The 25,041-nt window shown below is 39.3% G+C and overlaps 1 protein-coding gene across 1 annotated transcript; it reads right to left on the bottom strand.

Annotated features, from left to right (window-relative positions):
* Positions 1-2,251: 2,251 nt before the first annotated feature.
* On the bottom strand, positions 2,252-6,413 carry LOC116027693 (formin-like protein 6). The gene is made up of 3 exons (XM_031269450.1): positions 6,279-6,413; positions 4,267-4,456; positions 2,252-2,718 (listed from the first exon to the last, which is right to left on the bottom strand). The coding sequence occupies exons 1-3, from the start codon at positions 6,411-6,413 to the stop codon at positions 2,252-2,254; spliced, it is 792 nt and encodes a 263-aa protein (XP_031125310.1).
* Positions 6,414-25,041: the final 18,628 nt, after the last annotated feature.

The raw sequence follows: 25,041 nt of genomic DNA on the forward strand, positions 1-25,041 counted from the left end.
CTCAAAGCCTTTTCACCTCTATTTTGCAATTCAAATGAGTCTACTTTGAGAATCAATTTCTCGTTCACTCATTATCCATTTTGAACGTACAATATATCGATTTCTTCGTCTTACTATGAAAACCCCGAATCTACTTTGACCTGGCCCAAATCAGAAATGGACCACACATATATTTATCCCACAAAATAGCCACTTACAAGCCATTTTATGCTAAAAATTCCAACAATATGTGCATCCACTCTCACCATATGTTGGATAAAGTAGCTATACTAATGTTCATCTTCATCCCAACAAAAACACTTTAGGATAAACTCCCAAAGAATGCTGAACATCGTCTTTTCCCGTAGCTCCAACCATAATTATGCTCTTCTTGTGAAGAGTAGAATAAGATTGCTTGATACTGACTTTAACTGGATGTATAAATAGAGCTTTACAAAGGAAGTTATAACAGAAACATAATTAAAGGCTAAATAAAAGTAAATAACAAAACTATCTAAAGACTAGTTCATGCTTTGTGTTTAACATGCCCCGCAAGATGGAGGATTCGTCAGAGATTATAATCTTGGACTAAAAAAGCTGGAAAGATGCACAACCCAACGGCTTCGTGAGGATATCAGCGAGCTGTTCTTTAGAGGGAAGATGACGAACAACCAACGCTCCAGAAGTCACTAACTCACGAACAAAGAAATAGTCAAGGGCAAAATGCTTCATTCTAGAATGGAACACATGATTCTTGCAGACATATGTAGCACTAATATTATCACATAGCAACGCATGAGATCTAGACAAAGGCACTTGTAGCTCTCGTAGAAGATGCTGAACCCATAGAACCTCAGCAGTAGCATTCGCAAGGGCACGATACTCCGCCTTAGTAGAAGAACGAGAAACTGACTTTTGTCGTGTAGACTTCCAAGAAAAATTGTTACCACCAAGATACAAACATACGTAGTGGTGGAACGACCCAAAGTATCGGAGCCACCCCAATTAGAATCCGAAAAAGCAGTGAGCCGAAAGGAAGTTGTCCTTTTGAGAAGTAGCCCATGGAACAACGTCCCCTTAAGGTAGCGTAGAACATGCTTCGCAGTAGATCAATGCATCGCAGATGGTGCGTGCATACAAACGATTCACAGCAAATGACACATCTGGACGTGTAACGCTTAAATATTACAGCATACCAATAAGCTTGCAAAAACCTGTAGGATCAACAACCGTGGACGAGTTCAGGAGTGGCAGAACTTCTGAAGAACTCATAGGCGTGGAAACTGGCTTTGCTCCATCCATGTGAAACTCGATCAAAGTATCAGAAATGTACTGTGATTGAGACAAAAACACACCAGACACAGTTGAAATTACATCCACACCTAGAAAATGATGTAAAGAACCCAAATCTTTTAATGCGAAAGCATCAGACAACGCTCGCACACACTTCTCTACACACAGTACTACTCCAGTAAGTAGGATATCATTAACATACACCAAAAAATACATAGGAATGCCATTAGCGGAGTAAACAAACAAAGACGCATCGACTTATGACTTGGCAAAACCATAATGCAACAGAAAGTGACTAAGTTCAAGGTACCAGGCTCGCGGTGCCTATTTAAGGCCATACAGTGCCTTTTTAAGCTGACAAATATGAGAAGGGCAATCCACATTAACGTAACCCGGTGGTTGTTCCATAAAAATAGTTTCAGTCAAGATCCATTCAAAAACGCGTTATTAATATCTAACTACCGTATGGGCCAATTATTACGCAAAGCAATAGAAATAACTACATGTATAGTAACATGCTTCATTACTGGGCTATATGTTTCAAAAAAATCACGGCCAGCCTGATGTAAATACCCCTTCGCGACAAGCCATGCTTTATACCTGTAAATAGAACCATCGGACTTACGTTTAACTCGGAACACCCATTTGCACCCAACCACCGGTTTGGATTGTCGTGGTACCAAATCCCAAGTACCATTCTGAAGTAAAGCCTCATATTCCTAATCCATCGCCTTACACCACAAATGATCTCTCAACGCCTGGGTCATAGTGTTAAGCTCAAGACAATACAAAAACTGTATTAACAAACAATTTAGAATTAGGTTTGCGGTTATGTTTGGGCTGAGTATTTAGGATTAGGTTTGCTGTTACGTTTGGGCTGAGTAACAGGTACGTGAGGAGGAGAGACTGCCGACGAGGTAGTCAACGTTGCTGGAGAAGGATCCAACGAAGCTACCACCACCGCTGGAGGAGAAGACGACTACTCTGACATATGTGACGTCGGTGGAAGGGGCGAAACCGATAGATGAGACGACGCTAGTGGAGGAGATGACGCTGGTGGAGGAGACGATGCCGGTAGAGGAGACGACGCCTGTGGACGAGACGACGCCGGTCGAGGAGATGACGCAGGTGGTGGTGATGACACAAGAGGAGGTGACGATACAAGAGGAGGTGACGACGCAGGTGGTGGGGATGGCACTGGTGCAGGAGATAACTGTGGCGGAGGGGAAGGCGTTACAACAACCGGTCTAGTGGAGGTGCCAGGACTCCTACTAAACGTCGGACCAGAGGACCCTAGCTGACTGAAACCCACCGCCGGCGTAGGTGACACTGCCGGCGACTGTGATGGTACGCTTGACTTAGGTAAGCGTGAGTTCGTCGACGCCGACTTTCCCAGGATAGGGATATGTTGCTGTGTAGGCAGATTAGCAAACTGACAAACAATACCTGGGAGGTGAGAAGATGAATTTGCAGAGTCTTTCATACTTAGTATTTTGAAGGAAATTTGGGTTGGGACAAATTTAACATGTCTGGAGAGAAAAGTTCTTTTTTGTATTAGGTTCATAAAATTTATAAGCAAATTGTGAATTTGAGTAACCCAAAAAAATACAAGATGATAACTTTGGCTCCAGTTTATGAGAGCAGTACGGTTTTAACCAGGGAAAACACAAACACCTAAATAGCTGCAGCTTAGCATAATTAGGCTGAGACTTATATAAAACTACAAAAGGAGACTGATTATCCAAGACAAGTCTAGGCAACCGATTTATAATGCATAAGACCAAAAAGACAAAGGTAAAGAAGCAAAATGTAACAGTGACATACCGGCCTCAACTATGTGGCGGTGACGAGCTCAGCCGTTCCATTATGCTCAGGAGGGAGTATGAGGGAGAGTGGTGAAGTGAGAAATCCCTTCACTATTAAATATAGGAACAAGTTTAATGAATTCACCTCCATTATCTGAGAAGATTGAGATAATTTTTTGATTGAAATAATTATCCACTAGCCTTTGTACTGTGGGAAAATAAGAGCCACATCTGACTTCTTTTTGAGTGGGTATAACCAAATATATTTTGTATAGTGGTCCACAAAAATAACATAGTAAGCATAACCATCAATTGATTTTTGAGAGGAACTCCAAACATCTGTATAAATTAATTCTAGAGGTCTAGAGCTTACCATAGAATTTTCTGCAAAGGGTAACTTGTGACTCTTATTAATGTGGCAAGAAATACAATGAAAAATATTTAATGGAAAATTGGAAACATTGGTGCAACGACTTAAAACACGACCAAGTACTTTATTAGAGGGGTAACCCAAACGATGATGCCAATCAAACAGAGACATTAAACTAGTTGCATTGACTTGAGGCAGAAGTGAGGTAGGAGCGTAGTAGACACCATTACCCCCCCCCCCCCCCCACACATCAGTGGTGCTCCCGTTTGACAATCCTTCACGAGAAAGAAATTAGAAAAGAATTCAATTGAAATAGAGTTAGTGTGGCATAATTGAGAAACTAGCACTAAATTCCTATGTAACTTAGAAACGCACAGAACATTGTTAAGAGAAAGAGGCCGAGATGATGTGGATAGGGTAGTATGACCAATGTGAGTTATAGGAAGGCATTTACCATCACCCAGGCGTATCTCATCCGGAACACTATATTCACTGAAAGAGTTTAGTGGTGAAGTGCTCGATGTGCTATGGTGAAAAGCACCACTGTTAAATAACCACGGGTGTGTCGGCACTGGTTGTGTAGTGGACATATTGACAAACGGGGTCGGGCTAGAACTCGCAAATGGAACATGAGATATGCTATTTTCTTTAAAAAATTGGACTAGTTTACGACAATAACGTACCTCATGTCTGGGATATTACAAAACTTACACACCAAACCATTATGAGAGGGGTGTCCGTTGTTGTAATTTTGCCACGGTGGTCAGGAATTATTATTCTCAAATTGACTACGATTGCGACGATTTGCGTAATAGTTACCTTGAGATGACCATCCATTGTTGGAGGACCGTTGAGTAACATTTGCAGTGGCAACAACATTTTGCCGGGACTCACCTACTTCCTTTAACATACGCTCATGATCCGTGAGTATCTTAGAGAGCTCAAAGAGTGACAGTGGTGACTCTTGGATACGTACAGCTGATACAACATAGTTGTATTCTTCACCAATCTAAGTAAGGATGTGAACCGTAAGATCTTCATCGGACACCAGGCACTGTGCGATAGGAAGATCATCGGCAATGGCCTTCATGTCGTTGAGATAATCAACAATGGATCGACTACCTTGCGGATTACGAGCTAACTTGGACTTTAGTGAGACAATTCGCCCACGGGAGGTGTTTGCAAAGCTTGCTAGTAACGACTTCCAAGCTTCACGGGAGGTGTCAGCGGAAGAGATGAGCGGTTAAATAGGGTCAGAACAGCTTCCAAGGAGTGCACTGATGATAATTTGGTCTTGACGATACCAATTTGTGTAGCTAGGATTTGGGATAGTTTTCGCGACATCGTAAAACTGAGATGGGGCTGCAATACTCCCATCAATGTATCCTAGTAAATTAAAGCCAATCAAAGTGACTTTGATTTGATGTCTCCAAACTGAAAAGTTGGAGGGAGTAAGTTTAATGGGGAAATTTGCAGGAGCAGTAATTTGAATGATAGAGGTTTCAGTTGTGGGTGTTTCAGTTGTGGTGGACATAATGTAGGCTAGGAAAGGAGAAAAAAAATCAAGAATTGTTGCTAGCTCTTGATACCATGTGAAGAGTAGAATAAAATTGCTTGATACTGACTTTACACTGGAGGTATAAATAGAGCTTTACAGAGGAAAAGCTATAAATTTACTTGGCTATAAATTTACTTGATCAAGTAAAAGCCTCCATGGCAAATTACTTGGCTATAAATTTAATATTCGGCTCGCCACATAAGCATGGATTGAAAAAAAAAAACAAAAATCAAATTTTAAAATAATCCCTAGCTAATTTCACTTTACCCATTTTCTTTCTTTCTTTCTTCACTAGTTTCTTACTGACTAATTTTGGCAATGTTTGTAGTATTGAAGATGTGAACTGACAAACGTCGACTTGTGTGTGTCAAAGATTTTGGGATAAATCTCAAGTTTTATCGTTCTCGAGGAAGACAAATTTGGAAGTATTAATCGGTTCTTAAACTAAGGAATACGGGATCACACACATCATATACACGGTCACTAAGAACAAGTTGATTTGCATGTTGACATGTTGTAGTATCAAAGATAAAAAAAACAAGCATTTGAATTCAATAAGGAAAAAGCTTATGAATGGAATTGTTATATAGTGCATGATGCTTCTAGTGTTCTAGGACTTAGGTTATATCATTGCAATGATGATATTCTTGTGAGGCTTTACTAACACCTTTCACCTATCGATTTACTAAGCATTCTCTTGGCATAAAGTACTTTTTAGGTGACCATTGACCTAAGAGACATTTTATCAAACATGTTGTCTTCACTTCATTTCTCACTTAGGCTTTTCAGAACTTAAAGTAAGAAAACACCTATGATTGGGAGTTACATTGAATCTAGCAATTCCTTGCTAAGATTCAATGCCTTAGACAATCCCTAGAGTTGGTCATTCTCAAAGAAAGCAAACAATTCATCATAGATAACAAGAACACTTCATCAATCCATTTCAATGCATAAACCTAATTAGAAATACAATTCACACTAGCATCATTCTACCAATTGAAAACCTAGCCGCACATTCTACCAATTGAAATTAACATTAAATCTAAATTCACCAAATTGAAAGTAATTAAAGCAAAGATTAAAGCAAGAAAGTAGATTACCTAATGGACTGTAAGTAGAATCCAAACTACAAAGGAATTCAAGGAGTAGAAAGTTTGTTAAGCTCTCCTTCAAGAAGTTCTTCAAAGTACAATGAGTGAACTAGAGAGAGAAAGTAAAATGAATCTAAATTTGAATATCTAATTCTAGCTTAAATAGCTTACATCCAAAGCACCTTCTTCAAAATATCTCGCTGCTCCCTATCTGCGATCCAATCCACGAGTGTAGGTCGCTCATTGATAGTGCCACTTATCCAGTCACACTCCCATCCACGATCATAGATCAAGACGTGGAACTTTCTGTTCTCCATCTACGATCGTGGACCCTCATTGACAGGCTCCATCCGTGTGATTTTCCTTGGTTGCTCCCATCACATACCTTCTCTTAAGCTCAAAACCCTTCAAGACAACTAAAGTGCAAGATATGATAGAGCTTTGCAACACATTAGCACATCTAAGAAATTATGACCATAAATCAACTACAAGGGATAGCAATTGAGTATAAAACAACCCCATAAAGACCCTTAAAGATGAGTATCTTTGGCACTTATCATGAACCCTAATTTCACATGAAATTGCTAGAATATAGCTATATAGAGGTGAGTAGGTGACATTGATACCATGCCAAGAAATAATAAATTTGATTCTTTTAAAAATAATTTGGTTCTTTTTTTTTTTTTTTAAATAAGATTTTTGGAGTAGTAGGGAGTTGACAATAGTTTGACTCTATTGTCAAGAGTGCATATTGTTTGGAATCTAGATCTAAAGACTTGAGGTTGCATCTAGTACAATGGCAAAACATGGAAAAAATTTAGTTGATGCTAAGGCTCTTACTAAAACAAAACATATGAGAAGAAGAAAAACGATATCTAAGGTATTATTGTCTCTTAGTTATTTGTTAATTACAAAGTATTTATTATGCTATAAATATCTTTCTTGGATAGAGGAATAATGTTGTTTACGCCATTGTGCATATTTAACATTGTTATTAAGAGTTAGAGTTAATTCCAGCAATGGTCCTCCAACTATGTTGATTTTCCAAAATTAGTCTCCGACTTTTAATTTGGACAATTTAGGTCCCTTGACTTTCAAATTCTTTCCAATGTTGGTCCTTTCGTCAAATTTTGGTTAAATTGAGGTCAAATGAAGGGGTAAAATTGTCCGTTCACTTGTATACTCGTATTTCTTCTGTCCTATACGCTATATATATGAATATAATATCAGTCGAAGAGACATCGACTGAGATTATATGGCTTCGATTGAGACTTCGACTGAGATTATATTCATATATACAGCGTATATGATAAGAGAAATACGAGTAATAATACACTAAACAGGTGAACGGACAATTTTACCCCTTCATTTGACCTCAATTTAACCAAAATTTAACGAAAGGACCAACATTGGAAAAAATTTGAAAGTCAAGGGACCTAAATTGTCCAAATTAAAAGTCGGGGACTAAATTTGGAAAATCAACATAGTCGGAGGACCATTGCTGGAATTAACTCTTACAAGAAGTATGCTCTCTTTTAACATTTTCTCCCTCTCACTCTCTCTCACACTATTTTTTTTCTGAAGCGATTATGCTAAAAAATGAAGATGATGGACTGCTTTTTAAAACTTTTCAAGACTAGCTTGTTGTTCTCTTTAGCTATAATTAAGAAGAGAATTAATTGGATAGTTTTCCTTGGTATTCACTCTCTCATATCTTCATTTCTTTGATTAATCAACTTAGGACTGTGTAGTTCATTTATTGAGGAAGCTTTATTTTCTGTTTTATAGTATGCATGTGTATGACATCTTGACTTTAGGCTGGAGATCTTTAACTTATCCCTTACCTTAATGTTAAAAATGGATAAAAAGAGTAGTGTTAATTACCGATTTAGTCTCTCAACTATGAGGATTTCACCACTTCGGTCCTTAACTTTCAAAATTGTCCAATTGCATCCTAGACTATGGAAACGTTAACCGAAATGGTCCTCAGTTTGTTTTCCCGTCAAAATGCAAGGGTAAAATTGGAAGTTCAAATATATTCCTCATCTTCCCTAATTTTGGCTGTCGACTTTTTCACCACCTGGGATTTTTCTTCGCTGGCTGTCAACCCTTGTGTATCCTTTGACGGAGAGTTGTTACTCTGATGCTTGGTTCCGAGCTGTCGTAGTCGCCGCGGCTGGCAGGGACGCTTTCTCCTTCGATTGCTAATCTCTCTGAGTTGACCCAGCTGGTTTTGTTCTCCGGCATTGTCATCGGCCTTATGCCGTCACAGTTCGAGGCGTTAACTAACCTCCGGGTTCTCAGCCTGACGAATAACCGCTTGACGGGGTCGATTCCGGCATCGATTTTCACTCTCCCGAATCTTCACACCCTCGATCTGAGTCGTAACGAGCTGGCGGGGCTAGTGCCCGGAGTACAAGATGACGGAGCTGAGGGTTATGAATCTGGCTCACTCAACGAACTGGAACCGCTCTCAGATTTAGTGTCCACAACCACCAGTCGCCCCTGATCCTCCCATACGGCCCCTGATCCGTGCTGGACCTCAGCCACAACTCCATCACCAGCGAAATCCCCGTCGCGCTGGCCAGGGCGGAGAGCGTCTTCCTCAACAACAACCGCTTCGTTGGGACCGTGCCGCCGGAGTACTTCCAGAGCGTCTATGGCGGCGTCACAAAGACCCTGTACTTGCAACACAACTTCATTTGGATTGTGTTTCTCTCTTGTTTCTGTCTACTAAGTGTTGAACTGATGAGCAAATACACACCCGGACAATGAAATTACATTTGTATCCTCAATTTTAACGTCTAACTAACGGCTGTTTAGGATGAGGACTAACTCAGTCAGAAATTCCATAGTCGAGGATGCAATTGGACAATTTTAGAAGTCAAGGACCGAAGTGGTGAAATCCTCATAGTCGAGGGACCAAATAGGTAATTAACTATTCTTGTAATGTGGAGATCTCTATAAAAATAAGAAAGGGTTATTATTTTTTAAATACAAAAGAATGTCAGTTTTAAGCCTACATTTTATGTATTCTGGTAAGCAATCAATCTTAAAGGCAAAATAATGTGATCCTATATTGGCAACATGAAAAAGCAGTATTGGGGGCATCCATTACTATACTTAATAATACTGAAGTGTTATTAGTAATACGAAATAATTTGATTTTTTTTGGCAGAATGGTAGCACCAAAGATATCTAAGGTAAGCTAAATTTATATTTTCAACAATATTTTTATTGCAAAAAAATAAATAATTGAGGTCTTCTATGCAGGGAAGAAATTTTGAAACTCGAGATTTGGAACATCAAGATTTTGAGGTATGTTTGTTTTGACATTTTTGTGGCATCATGACATTTTTGTAGTTGGTTGATGAAACTTTTAAATTTTTATAGCAGCACGATAGCACCATGATGTCTCAGCATAACAATAAACACAAGGGTAAAGGAATGACTCTTCCACAATCTGAGTATATGCTATTGCAACCTCCATCAGTGGCTTTTTAGAAGATTATATGCAAATAAGAATGATACCTACACCACCCGTGATAGGACTTAGGAGTACTGTCAATATAGAGCAAGGCTATGAATTTATTCACAAAATTGAATCTGTATGTTTGGGAAGTTCATGTGTATGTGGGATTTGCATGTAGCATGTACAACATCCAAAAAAAATTGATTCGCCATATAATAAGCGCAATGTACCAAAAGAACAACTTTTGTACTTCTGTTTCTTTTTTTTTTTTCTGGATTTGAATGATCCATGAGGTGTCCGGTCTTTCTCATGAGTATATATGAGTATAAACAGAGGTGACACATTTTTTTCTCTGTCCGTTTAACGGTCCAGGTCCACCCGACTAATCCTTGTTTACATTGAGAAAGATAGTAGCTATGTATCATGTGATAACAATATGCATGAATTCTCATGAGTATATATGAGTATAAACAGAGGTGACACATTTTTTTCGGGTATTTCGAAATCAATAATATTCATTGCAAGAGTATGAGAAGGAATCTGTTGACAGCTTGGCATACATGCATACAAATTCAATATACGGAGCAGATGTAAAGAGCCCTAGCAAAATCAACATCGACATCTAGTCACATCGGATGAGTTTATTGAAACTAGAAGAAATTATTGACATACCAACTAGATTTGAACTTTCAAACGAAATAGATCAATGGTTATCATTTGGTGAGTGGGAATCAAGCAACTCGAGATTTAGTGGTGTCACCAGTGCTAGTGGTGTATATCCTGGGTTGGATGCAGATGAGTTAGCAGTATGTTGCGAGGGCCCGGCAGGTGCAGCAGAGTCCCATAATAATGAGGACAAGAAAACATTTATAATTTTTTCCCTAGCTTGTAGCATTTCTTGTTGATCAGCAATCCATTTCAGTTCTTCGTGAAGGAAACTAATAATTCGATGAGTCCTGGGAAACGATGCTGTAAACTTCACAATGTCCTCGGCATGATCGTGGACTAGTAACCGTGACTCTACTTTAATGGGCACTGCCTCCGTCTCAAAACAATCATCTTTGTCGATTTGGAATCCTTGCATAACTAGCAAATTAAAAATCATGTTAGGTAGAATGAGTTCCTTTCTCCTTCGTTTTCCATCCCGAGCTTCAAGCACTTGATCAAACAATAGCTTCCCTAAGTTAATCTTCACGCCATTTGCAATTTTGTGCAAAAACATAGCTAATTACAACTTGACATAGTATTTGTGCTTTGTTGGCATCCAATTATGCAGGGCAACTTTATGCAACAATGCATATGTTGGAGTGAGAATGGCTGATTGCACAGTGTCTTTCGATGTCCATAAATGCTTGATCCCACCGGTCAATTCATATGCCACAATGTTTAAACCCTCTCTGTAGTCATCATTTATATTTGGTGAACCGAATAGGGAATTAATCATGGTCGGATTAAAATCATAAAACCTTCCTCATAGAAACTAATTCCGGCACTAGGTTTGTGTAAAATTCACATACCACTGTTTTAACAAACATATCAATTCTAATAACAGTCTGCAATAGACCAACTTTTTTCAAGTAACACTGTGACTCCAATGTGTAGGTTAAACTCATCAAGGAGAAGTTTCCGTTGATAGATAAAAAAAATTTTGTATCATGAAATTGAACACAGGTTTCAAGTCATTAGTGAAAAAAATTCTAGACTTATCTAGAACGAAGAAGTTGTTGGTCGGTGTCTGTATCATTGGTTTGACCAGGATGGATTTTAATAAGGCTTCTTGATGACACTTTGTGGCAAACCGAGTCATTTAGTGATGATAGACATAGATAGTCGTTGTCCTTCGACTTGGGCAGCATGCACATCTGGTGGATTTTCCTTGGGAAAAGATGAATCCGTAGTGCCTTCATTGTCAACAACAATGTTGAAGTTGAGTCTTCGTTTGATAGTGCATTTGTTCAAACTGTTTGGAATATCATCTTCTTCATTGTCTATGGAGGGATTGTGCACATAGTTTTCAATAGCATCGTAGATGGGGTCTGAGCTGTACTCAAACGGATAAGAGGTTTGAGGGATTGAACCACTTGTGATTTTGTCCTTGGTAGTAGTGGTGGTTTCCTTACCAGAGCTATTTTTTTTTGTATATATAAACTAGCATCTATTTGGTAGAGTTTTTTGTTTTGTTTTGTTTTGTTTTGTTTTTGTTTTGTTTTTTTTGAGCTTATTAATACCCAAAATGGTCCTCCGACTATTGGCTAATACTCGATTTAGTCCCAAAGTATTTTTCGTACCCAATTTAATCCTCGGTCTTTTGAAACGGCACCCAATGTTGTCCACCGTTAAAAATTGATTGTTTCCGCTGTTATTATCAAGGGCAAAGAAGTCTTTTAAAGTCATTTGCATCAACTGGGGCTTTCAAGTCTGCTCTGTTCCTAAAATGGCCGAATTCTTGGCTTTTCTCGTTCTCCAGTACCAAAAGAACTTGGATAGAATCGTAAACCAACCACTGCACAATGACACTTCAAACCTTGCTCCTTAACTCAAAACTCACACCGCCTCACCAACCACTGCTTCAATCAAATTTTAAATAGAAAATGAAAACAAAAACGCAACATTTTTACAACATTCAGCTATTTCCAACAAATTCAAAAACTCTTATGTTTACCCGAAGATGAAAAATTGATATTAAACAAATTCCATGAGAATTCAAAAGAAGACAAGAAGGGAACACCGAGCACCATATACGCAATGAAAGACGTGTTTGGCGAGAGCAACTAAATTCCGAAAAAGAAGCAATTGCAGGCTGTCAGGCGGCCATTAAAGGCAGGCCTATGTGAATAACAAAGTATTTTGATGGCTCACACACAGGAAGAATACGAACGCAGAGCAAAAAAGCGTGCGTCTGGGAGGGCATAAAGTAAATACGGACCCTACGAATCAGGTCACTTGCTTCCCGCGCTAGCTTCATCGTCCTCACCACACAGAGTCGGCGACGGATTTGTCGTCATCAATACACAGAGCTGGCGACGGCGAATGGTTCCAATTTTGGTTCGATTTTCGGCACAATCGTAGCGACGGCGACGACTCCCCCCTTCTTTCAACCTTTCCTTACAAATAACGACTCACCACTCCCTCGCCCAATCGGTGGCTCATGAACAGTGACAGAACGACAGTTTCCGGCAGCGATTTGTGTTTAAGCGACGGACATGGAGCGGCAACAGAGACCAGAGGGAGATACTAGAGGAAGAAACGGGTTTTGCCCAAATAAAATGACAATTTTGCCCTCAAAATAACGGTTCGTTGACGGCAATTGTAACGGTGGACGAAATTGGGTGTTATTTCAAAAGACAGAGGATTAAATTGGGTACGAAAAATACTTTGGGACTAAATCGAGTATTAGCCCATAGTCGGAGGACCATTTTGGGTATTAACTCTAGCTTATTTTAAGCTACGACCAGTTTGGTAAAATCTGGGGAGCTTAAAATAATAATAGCTTATTTTGAAACGCTTCTCCAAGTAGCATTTCAAAATAAGCTATAAGCTTTTAACAATTTATTCTTTTTTTTTATCCTTATTAATTTATAAAAATGACACCATTTATCCTTTTTTAATTAAAACCTTAATATCTAATTTTTTTCCTAAAAAACTCTTTTCCTCTAAGTTCTTTACGGTATATTTTTCTTAAACATTCTTTTCTTCCCAGTTTTTTACTGCAGGTGTTCATCAATGTGAGAGACAAACAACACTCATCACCATTGTTACTAGCCAATTGTTATACCATGGATCAAGGTTCATATTGCATTGTGAACTTTGATATAAAAATTCTGTACATTCAGTGAACACATTTTGCACCTACAATTAATCGTTTATGTACATGTAAACAAAAAGCTTGATAATTGCTGACACATAATATGATAGCTACAAGTACAGAAACTGTCAACTGTAGGTACAGAATGTGTCAAATACAAAATCTAAAGGTTATTTTTGGACCAGGATCTACAATGCAAGGTAGACCCTGGTCCATGGTATAATTTGCCGTTACTAGCACCAACAATGAAAATTTAAGTGGACCAACTAGTGAGATGAAGGATATTCGTAACAATTAAATCCATCAAAAAAACTAAAAAAAAATTCAATTTATAACATTGATGTAATGATAAAATAACATCTAAAACTCATAATTAAAGAAGTTCATACTAGTTTTTAGAATAGAATTGAAAATAATAAAAATTCAAATTTCAGATTGTTGAACATCAATAATTGGTGTAGGATTTTGGCCTAATTTAGTAAATTCATCCTTAGTTCTTAGCATGTTATAAACGGGTTTGTGTAAAAGGGTTAACACGATAATGTTAACGGGTTAAACGGGTTCTTAATAGGTTTAACGGGTTGACCCGTTAAGATACGAAACACAACTGGTTCTTAACGGGTTAACCAGTTAACGACCCGTGACACGTTAAGGCTAAACACTAACCTGTTATTTTTTTGTCCGGTTTCGTGTCGTGTTAGAGGGTCGTGTCCATAATTGCTAGGTCTAGTGTGAATTGTATTAAAGATATTTTTGATGCACGAGATGCTAATCTTATTTTAAACATTCCTATTAGTGTTCGTAAGCCTCATGATGACTGGATTTGGTTTTGGGACCACAGGGGGACTATTCGGTTAAGGCATGCTATAAGCAACTCACAAATGTGGATCCTGATTCCTGAGAGTCGACCTTGGACTAAGATTTGGAATATGCATATATATACCTCCTAAGGTTAAAACTTTTTGTTGGCAATTATTCTCATCTTTTCTTCCAACCTGGGATGCTTTGATCTCAAAACATGTTGTATGCTCACTAACTTGTCATATTTGTAGGAGGGAGGATGAAAGTGTGATGAACATGTTTGGAAAATGCCCAGAAGCTATACGTGCATGGAATAAATTAGGTGTGTCAATTCCCCTAGTTGTTGTATCATGTGGCATGGCAACGAATGTGCGCAAACCCCAGCATGGTTGGTTAAAATTGAATACGAACGTTGCTTTGAATAATGATAACAGAGTTATGGGTTTGGGTTGGATTCTGAGAGATGGTGGATGCCAATTCCTAGCAGCAAAAAATATGCTTAAACTAGGGATTTATTCTGTTAAAGAAGTTGAAGCTTTAAGTATTCGGGAGGCACTAAGTTGGCTAAAGGACACTAGTATGGGGACGGTGGAAGTTGAGATGGATTCCCAAATTGTTTTTAATGCACTTCATTCTATTTCTTTTAATTATGCTTTTGGATTATTAGTAGATGATATCAAAACTTTAGCATCTATGATTGGTGATGTTAAATTTCAGTTTGTTAAACGATCTAGGGTGGCCATTTATGAGTCAGATTGCGGAGAGTGGTTTAATACCCCTCCTGTCTTTCTTGTAAACATTCTTGCTCGTGATTTAATGAATTAATATTTTGCTCTAAAAAAAATCATTTTATGTCGTTTTACATTTATTATCTTATTCAAAAAAAACTACTAAGATTTTTAGCTTTCAGCTTCAGCTGCAACTTTTAAAATTCACCACTAACCCCCTCCCCCCTCTCCCCCCCCCAAAAAAAAACCCAATATCACTCAAAAAAAAGAAAAAAGAAAAAAAAAGGAGAGGGCACAAAGTGAATTATAATTTTTAGGAAAAAAGTGTCAAATAGGCTATTGAATTTTTACACATTGTGCAATTGAATCGTCAAAAAAAAAATGTGTGCAATTGGACCACTAAAAACTTGAAAATTGTGCAAATAACATTTTTTATAGGTTACTTCTAAGTTTTCCTTAAATATGATGTCATAATGTCAAATTATATATAAAAAATTATTTTAATTATTATTTTTAAAAATTAAAAGAATTTTTTTTAAGATTTGACTAGACTATAAACAAGGAAATTCTAGCCAACATTGTTTACGAGGATGATCATGTGATATTCGTCCATCTTCTTCTTCATTCTTTAGGGAGTATTTGTTTTTAGGATTTGTTCTAATTTCTCTAGTGTAAATTATCTCTTTGAGCCAAAATCTGGAAAATGATTTGAAGGTTACATGTATAATTGATTTGGTTGATACAAATTTCTGAGCAAGCACACATACAACTGTGTATGTTGAGTGAACTTACTATTGAAGCTTATGAGAATACTAGTTTTCAACTATTGAAGCTTATGAGAATACTATGTTTTTCTGATGCGCGATGCGCAAAAAGTAGGTGCCCAATATTAGTATTTTATATTAAAATTTTAAATTTATTTAAATTTTAACATAGTAAATAATAATAATAATAATAATAATAATAATGTAAAATATTTTTATAAATTGGATATTTATATTTTAAAAAATAACTAATATACAACTCTAATATTTAATGTGTATATATTATTATTATTATTTTTGAAATAATATATTATTATTATTATTGAAAAAGATAAGAAAATATATGGTGGATACATGTGCATAGTAACAATAGTGGAAAAGATAACGGAAGTTATAATGGTAGGGATATATTTGTCCAAAATATTATGTAGTACAACTTTTATAACATAATGTACAAAAAAAATTTAACGAAAAAACGGACATAAATGAGGGGTATAACCTTCATTCACATTTATTATGTTTTTAGATTTAGATATGTTGCATTTATTATTGAACTCGTTTTCCACTGAAAATTTCTTTTTTAATTTTTTTTCTTTTAATTTTTAAACATAATAATTAAAATAATTTTTTATATATAATTTAAAACTATGACATCATATTTAGGGTGTGTTTGGTAACCCGTAAAATGACTTCCGGAAAATGTTTTCGGAGTTTTCTGTGTTTGGCAACGTCCGGAAAATGTGGTTGTAAACACAAAAAATTCGAAATTGTATATATTCACAATATCGGGTTACAGTGTGTGTGTAATTCAAGTTGCAGGTACAAAATCTCTGTATAGTCCTCTGATTCTTTACTGACGTGTTCTACTGAAGTGCTTCCGGGTTTCAAGTGGCGTAGCCTCCGGGATTCAACTGACGTAACTTCCGGGATTCAAATAGCGTAGCCTCCGGGATTCAACTGACGTAACTTCCGGGATTCGAATAGCGTAGCCTCCGGGATTCAACTGACGTAACTTCCGGGATTCAAACGGCGTAGCTTTCCGAGATTCAAGTGACGTAACTTCCGGGATTCAAACGGCGTAGCTTTCCGTGATTCAAGTGGCGTGGCCTTCCGGGATTTCAAAGGCGTGATACTCAACTAGAACCGTCAAAATACTTCAAGCATCTAACTGCTTCAGAATGCCTTCAATGCTTTCAAATCTTCAATCTTCAAGGCGTGTTTTAAATGTGAAATGAGGGGCTCTATTTATAGTGGAGTGTGCAACCAACTTCCCTCAACAAACTCCCTAATTAATTAATTAAATAATTAATTAATTAATTAAGGGAATGAACATTGCCATAATCAAGTCCAGGTTCAAGACTCTATCATCTAATTCAAATTCAAATTAATTATAATTATTAAATTCAAATATAATAAAATTATATTTAAATTATAATTATAATTATTATTAAATTCAAATATGAATCGGGCTTGGCCCATTAATTCAATTACCCAACACCAATTTAATTGGGCTAATTAAATTAATTTAATCATCATGACCCAATTAATTAAATTGGTCCAATAATCAATCTCAACATTAGGCCCAATAATAATTTAATCGGTCCATTTTCGAGCTTAAATTTTCTGTGTCTACAAATTGCCCCCTTGAGATTTGTCGGGACATGCTGCTTGATGTACATGGAACGAGAAATTCTCAAAATGCTAATAAATCAATGCCGAATGGAATACCTACGGACTTCCTAGCGCAAACCCAATTCGAAAATTCCTCAACACAAATCCATAGGTATCAATGAACCCATAACTTCTGATATAAGCACATCAACTTCTCATCATAAGCCCATAGAAATTCCTAAAGCCGACAACAACTTTAGTTCAATATTCCATCAAAACTCAAATGTTTAGCAAAACTTGTCACACTCCACTAAACCCAAACGAATGCCTGTTCAAAAGCTCAAAATTACTGTAATTGCAACAAATTAAACTGGCGTAATTCATTCTAATTCTGTGAACCCAATTATACACTTGGTTATCCCATGAGCCCAAACCCATCTGACCTCCTAAGCCATTTCAAATCCAAGTCAAAGTCCAATACATCACTAAGATAGGTATGCACGTGAACCTTAACTCCAGCAAAAGTTAAGCTCAAGGTAACCATTTCACCCATGATTCTAGCGGTATAACTGACTCACTACCGTAGAAATTTTATCTCAATCACATTAAAATTGTAGAGTCCCAATCCAGCTCCAATTACAACCCTTCACCAGGCACTATAAATAGATGCATGAACTCATCAGCTTCCCAATCAACGAAGCAGAGAAGAGCAAACACAAGGATTACCTTCCCTTGGGCAAGGTAAAATTATACTCTTACCTTTTACTTCATTTTCCCTACATGCATTTTCATTTACAGGAACAAGAGGATCCAACAAGAACAGGCTGTAGTCCATGAATCCTTTCGCAATGCACGAGAACGGAGGTTGTAGTGTATGAATCCTTTCGCAATGCACGAGAACGGACAACCGGTCACCGCCCTAACTCTACTTTTGACGCTGCTGAATTTGCTTCAAACTCCACCGGAGCTCGCTTCTCACCTTCAAATTCTTCAAAGAAGAATAACGGGAAATCTGCCAAGTAGAACAACCATCAGACCGCCGTATCATTGATACTACCGGAGCATGGGTTTCTACTTGGAGTGCACAGATCCTGTGGCTGATGGAAGTCCTCCTCCTGCACCATCAAATTGCTACACAGAAGAGCAACGGGATGTCTGCCGAGTAGAACAACCACCGGAGCGCGGTATCAATGATACTGCCGGAGCGTGGGTTTCTATTCGGAGTACACAGACTTCCATTGTTGACAGAGTTTCTCATCGGACTGCTTAAATTCGTCGCTAAGCCACCAACGGTACGGTGCCACCTCGTCGATCGCAAACCACCCTCAATTGGAAACCGCTGCTGCTGGAAGATCATTGCTCAACCGTTGACGCTGCTCAATTCCTTGCGAGAGTTTGTTCCCGGAGCGTGGGTTTCTTCCTGCATAGATCCCGTTAGTTGCTGACGAAGTTCTTCGCCGGAATCTGCTTACCGCGTCGCCTAGACTGTTAGAATTTCTATCTCATCCATGGACGTCGATTGGAGTCATAACTGTCGTTGCAACCTGCTGATGCCGGGCTGCCGCCGCTGAACGAAAAGCTCACTATTCCGTGTAACAACCACCGGAATGCGGAACCTTTGCCTTGATGCGAGGTGCCGCCGGAGCGTGGGTTTCCATCGGAGTGGAAAGGAAGAGCAATGGGAAATTTGCCAAGCAAGAAGACACCGGAGCTGTTACGATGCTGCCTTCAGAGTTCCTCACAGAAGTCTCCAGATATCAACGGAGCTATTGCATCGCTACTTTCGCCAGAATTTTCTTCGCAGAAGCCGACGGTCACAAATCACCGCTACTGTAGCTCTCTATCGCAACCTATTGTCGTTGCCAACGCTCTATTTCTTAGAGGTTCTGCTCCTCTTGTTGACGTTGCTGGAGATAGATTGAAGTTTACTTCTGGAGCCTTGTTTCTTAACTGTCGATGCCGCTAGGTTCGCCAGAAGTCCTTCGCGGAAGTCACCGAAGATCAGGAGTTGTTACGTCACTGCTTTCGCCAGTGTTAGGAGTCCAGAGGCGCTGGAGCTGCTGCAGAATGGAAATTATGGTGTGCTTAATATACGGTGGAGAACATTCCTTGAGAGCTGGGAAGAGTGTTAATTTAATATTGGGCTGGTTTGACTGTGACAACACAGCCTGTAGCTCACACTTTCCGATTTCTTTTTTTCCTTGCTTTCAAACTTTCCCTTTTTTTTTCCTTACGTAATTCCCATCCAACCTTTCTTTTAAATTTCATTTTCCCTTTTTCTTTCCTTTTTTCATTCTGCTTCGTTTCTTTTTCTTTTGTTTCTTTTTGCTTTTTTTTTTCCTTTTCTGTTTTGTGTTTCACGTAATTCCCCTTTCAAATTGCTTTGTTTCTTTCTTAATTTTCATAATTCCAAATAACAACAATGTTAATCATTATTATTATATCATACTTTAGATAATAATAATAATAATAACAATTTTGCTAATAATGATGATGATAATAATAACTTTAATCATTATCATCATTACTCCATTTTTTTGCAGTGATTTTTCTTTATCTCAACACGGTTCAAAATAGTTCAATTTCAATACCAATGGTTCAATGGGCAAAGGAACTTGGCGATATCAAGCACCAAGAGCAACCATAAATTCACGCCCAATAACCAATACTTGATGCCGCACAATATCTATCAAAGTAAATTAGTCTTGTAATTTAATATAATAAAATTTTCTTTCATTTCCACCAAACACGAGGACACACCATGCCAACTGCAAATCAATCGCACCCTTGAAGGATTCAAATAAAATTTGAACATTATGGGACAAATTCGTAACCTCACTATGCCTCAATGTTTGACCCATCAAAACTCAAATTCAAACTTTGATGTCTTCAATAAAAGTTTTAACTTGGTAAATTAGTTTTCCAAAGACACTCAAATTACTTAAATCAAACTGCGTAAGTGCGTAGATCAAGATACGATTGAAACGCTAAGCGCTGGTCAATTGTTGCGGGAGTATATGCCTTGATGATTTCCGTGAACTTCAAATCTTGTAATAATTTTTACACTTCATCCACCTCGTTTCCATGCCACTAATTAATGCATCATTGACTTGAATATGCAATGTGAACGGAACTTTTTTTTTTGTTATGACTGAACTTAGACAATTAAATTTCTAAGCTGCCTACGTACTCCCATGAAGGAGATCAAGTCAAACGTAGTTCAAATAACTTAGTTAATGCCGTACACAGTTTAAACTCTTGCGGGCCAAGAGCGTCTATGACTTGGGCCCACTCCACTCATAGACAAGTGAGATGTTTTAGCAGTTTAACCACGTGCAACATTTTTGGTGGATAAGTCATTCATCAAATAGTCCCATTAGCTTCGGGATTATATATCTTTAAGAATTTCTCATTAATAGGGCCAACTCGCGCACCATTTTCATCAATCAACTTGTACGCGCCTCCCGTAACCGGGATCTCGTCATGTATAGTAACGTGGGATGAAAGCGCCACCTCATCTTGGGTTGGTGCCGCCCCATAACTTGAATCAAAGTTTTCTTCATTTCCTCCTTGTACGCGAATGTGTATAATGGTCTTTGGCTCGACCTTCAAGACTTCGTCGCATGAAACATGGATATCAATCTCCCGTCTCATACGAGAGGGAACTACGCTTCTAAGCCTTTTCGAAGACACTATTTCAATAGAAGTGTTGATGTGTTCTTTTAAAACTCGAGCAGCTCCGAGTCTGTCATGTATCGACTTCCTTTTAGCAGGTTTGGGATTCGACCCAAGCCTATGAAAAACTGACCGTCGTAGTTGTACTTTTCCGATCCTATCAAAGACTGATTGTCTCTTGTGTTGTACTTTTCCGATCCTATCAAAGACTGATTGTCTCTTGTAATCTTCCTCCTCGTCAGTATCAAAGACTGATTGTCTCTTGTAATCTTCCTCCTCGTCAGTAAAGGTGATGCAATTACTTGTGGCTCTGTTTTCCTCGTCAGTAAAGGTGATGCAATTACTTGTGGCTCTGTTTATGTCGTCAGTAAAGGTGATGCAATTACTTGTGGCTCTGTTTATGAAGATTCGCACTGGTCTAGGGGAGACATAGCCCAGGTTTATGAAGATTCGCACTGGTCTAGGGGAGACATAGCCCAGTCCTTTACGTGAATGCGGTTCTTGTTGGTTTGAATTGCCTTTACCGCCGGCTTCTAGGATAAGCTTCCCCAACTTCTGCGGCTCATTTGGATTGTAGCTGACTTTGTCAAGAAGTTTATATGCATTAGGATCAAAACCATCAGTGCGCTTGACGGGGGACATTTAATCTTCGTTATCCCAGTTTTCTTCTCCAAGCGGTTTGATTGAAGGAGCTTTGAGTGGTTCAATTCTTGCAAGTGGGAAGACAAGTTCTTTGTTGCAATTAACTCGTTCTACGGCTTGTTTTCCCTTCTGCTTCGGATTAGGAGGTGTATTATCATTGCCTTCGTCAACATCATCTTCCCCGTCTTGTTTCTTCAAGTAAAACTTTGCATCTGCAAAGTATGATTCTACTTTAGTGAATGGACTTTCATCGGCGATAACTTTTTCTATTACGCCATTTTTCTCAAATATGAGGCACTGGTGCTATGATGAAGGGACCACTCCGTTCTCATGTATCCAAGGTCGGCCTAGCAACAAATTGTAAGACGTCCTTGCATCTATCACATGGCACAAGGTACTTGATTTCAGCGATCCGACCCTGAGATCAAGTCTAATAACACCTATGTTCAGCGATCCGACCCTGAGATCAAGTCTAATAACACCTATGGCCCTTGATCCGACCCTGAGATCAAGTCTAATAACACCTATGGCCCTTTGCCCACCCCTGAGATCAAGTCTAATAACACCTATGGCCCTTTGCCCACCTTGATTAAACCCTTGAATCATTAAGCGGCTCTGAGAGAGATCATCGGTAGAGAAACCAAGTTCCTTCAAAGCTCGGAGTGACAGAATATTCAAAGCCGATCCTTGATCAATCAAAATTCTCTTAATTTTCTGCTCACATGCATAACCTTCCACGAACAGCGGGCGATTGTGAGGTGTTCCTCCGAGTAATATATCTTCATCTTTGAAGATTATATTTGTGGTGTAAGACATGGCTTGATTGTCTCTTTCAATCACGGGGTTCGAACATTCTCCCACTTCAACATCTTCTTCATTGGTATTCAAACAAGTTCCAGGGATATTCGTCCCATGCAGATGAAACCCGTTCGACATGTATTGAGCTAGGTTAACTAAGTTTTGTGGCTTGTTGGGATGTCCTTTCATCTTCAAGTCATGGGCAGGATCCCTTGCCGAGTTTTTCTCAACCCATTGCTTCACCATCCTTTTCAATGGTTTAATGCGACCAACAACTTTCCTTTGACTTTTATGGGTAACAACTACCCAACCTTTCTCGTGAGTATGATCGATCTGTGGCGATTTTAAATGTTGTGCATTAACATGCTTTACTCTAAATGGAAGTGGGCGTTTATGCTGCTTGCCCCCATTCTTCTCCCCACCTTCCAAAAGTAATGGAGCAAACCTCCCACATGAAATTTGGTTCGTGCTTGCGCTAGCATCCGCAAGCTCTATCTTCCCATTTCGAGCAAGTGCCATTACTTTATCTTTGAAAACGAAGCACTTTTCAATCGGGTGGCCGAGGAGACGGTGATATTTACAATAGTTGGGGTCATCCACCCTAGAAGCTTCCTCGGGGCGCTTCATCTCTGGCAAATCAATTAATTTGAGTCTCAACAACTCCTCAAACATAGGAGAAACGTCAGAATCCAAAAATGGATATTGTTTCTCCTGCCACTCTTCAACAATTCTAGTTCCCCTTGATGAACGAGGGAATGATCTGGGCCTAGATTTCTCAGCCACTTTTGTGAAAAGCTGCATTGGTCTAGCATTCACATTCATCGTCTCCTTCTTCTCTTGCTTTTGAAAGGGTTTGCCCCCTTTGTTAACATCTTGGTTCACAAGCGCCTTGGACGAGCTAGGCATGCTCAACATGCTGGGCCCACCACTAGCTTCAATGCTTAACTCCATGTCATGAGCTCGACTGGATAACTCTTCAAATGTCTTGGGCTTGATCCCCTGCAGAATATAAGAGAGCTCGAATCGCATGCCTTGGATGCACATTTCAATTGTAGAGCTCTGTGATATCCTCTCTTTACAGTTGAGGCACAACTCCCTCCATCTCTCAATGTAAGCGCATGCGCGTTCACCCTTCCATTGACGAGCGTTGGTGAGCTCCAAGAAGCTAACAGTCTTTCTTGTGCTATAGAAGCGAGTCAAGAATTCACGCTCCATGTCACTCCAGCTATCGATGCAGCCATGCTCCAAGTCAGTGTACCAATCAAAGGCGGTGCCCTTCAACGAGCGGACAAACTGCTTGACGAGGAAATCTCCGTATGTTCCAGCATCGTTGCAAGTTTCCACAAAGTGGGCGATGTGCTGTCTCGGGTTGCCTTTTCCATCAAATTGTTGAAACTTGGGAGGTTGGTAGCCCAGCGGCATCTTCATTTCTTCTATCCTTTGGGTGTAGGGCTTAGAGTAAGTGTACGATGGTTGCTCTCCCTCGAGCCTTCTCTTGATTGCTCCCATGATGTAATCGTTCAATTGCTCGACAGGTATCATGCCCCCAGAAATTTGAATACTCCTTTCAGCGGGATGTGGGCGAGAGATTGTCTCTTCCATTTCTGCAGTGGGCCTACTTTGATGATGTGGTGACTCGGCGTCAATAGCTTCTTCTTGGGTTTGAGGCCGCTTCTTGGAAGCTCGACTTGTTTCACCATTTCTCCCGCTTTCAACCTTCTCGCTGAGATCATTGAGCTTCCTTTCTTGACTATGAATAAGCACACTCATCCCCTCGAGAGTTTTGGTGATGTTTTCCAGTTGCTCCTCCACCGAAGCTGCGTTCGTTGTCATAGCAGGCATGACCGTGTAGACGTGCGTCCATTCCGAGGCTGGTTTCAACATTGGCGATGGCTGAGATATGGGAGATGAGCTTCGGCTGCTATGGGACTCGTTTGATGGCGTAGGACTCTTGCTGCCAGTAGTTGTATTTGAGGGAATAGGGGAAGGACTTTCGCTTCGAGTAGCTTCATTTGAGGGAATCGGACTCTTGCTACCAACGGTCTCTGTTGTTGAGGATGAACCTCTATCATATGTAGCTTTCTTTGAGCCGATGGAGACGCCTCCAAGCCTTCGGACGACGTTGCGAGCAATGTTTCCGGTCTCGGTCAACTCCACCCCTAGGTCCCTCACTCGACTCCGAGTCAGTGCACCTTGCACCTCGCGCCTGTCGAAGCCGGCCACAGAAGATGCCTTAGAGCCGGTAGCTTGAGCGTAAGTCTTTCTTGATGCCATTTGGATTCTTTGTATAGCTTGGAAGTGAAGAGATGAGAGGCAGAGTTATCCCACTGGGCGTGCCAAAATCTGTAAACACAAAAAATTCGAAATTGTATATATTCACAATATCGGGTTACAGTGTGTGTGTAATTCAAGTTGCAGGTACAAAATCTCTGTATAGTCCTCTGATTCTTTACTGACGTGTTCTACTGAAGTGCCTCCGGGTTTCAAGTGGCGTAGCCTCCGGGATTCAAATAGCGTAGCCTCCGGGATTCAACTAACGTAACTTCCGGGATTCAAATAGCGTAGCCTCCGGGATTCAACTGACGTAACTTCCGGGATTCAAATAGCGTAGCCTCCGGGATTCAACTGACGTAACTTCCGGGATTCAAA

Source organism: Ipomoea triloba, chromosome 1 (assembly GCF_003576645.1).
Source record: "Ipomoea triloba cultivar NCNSP0323 chromosome 1, ASM357664v1".
Classification (NCBI taxonomy): domain Eukaryota; kingdom Viridiplantae; phylum Streptophyta; class Magnoliopsida; order Solanales; family Convolvulaceae; genus Ipomoea; species Ipomoea triloba.

Coding starts and splice junctions, on each gene's coding strand:
- LOC116027693 (XM_031269450.1), bottom strand. CDS start 6,413: ATGGAGAACAGAAAGTTCCACGTCTTGATCTATGATCGTGGATGGGAG. Junction 4,457..6,278: donor AGCGAGATATTTTGAAGAAG/GTGCTTTGGATG, acceptor ATCCTTACTTAG/ATTGGTGAAGAATACAACTA. Junction 2,719..4,266: donor CAATGGATGGTCATCTCAAG/GTAACTATTACG, acceptor CTCACCTCCCAG/GTATTGTTTGTCAGTTTGCT.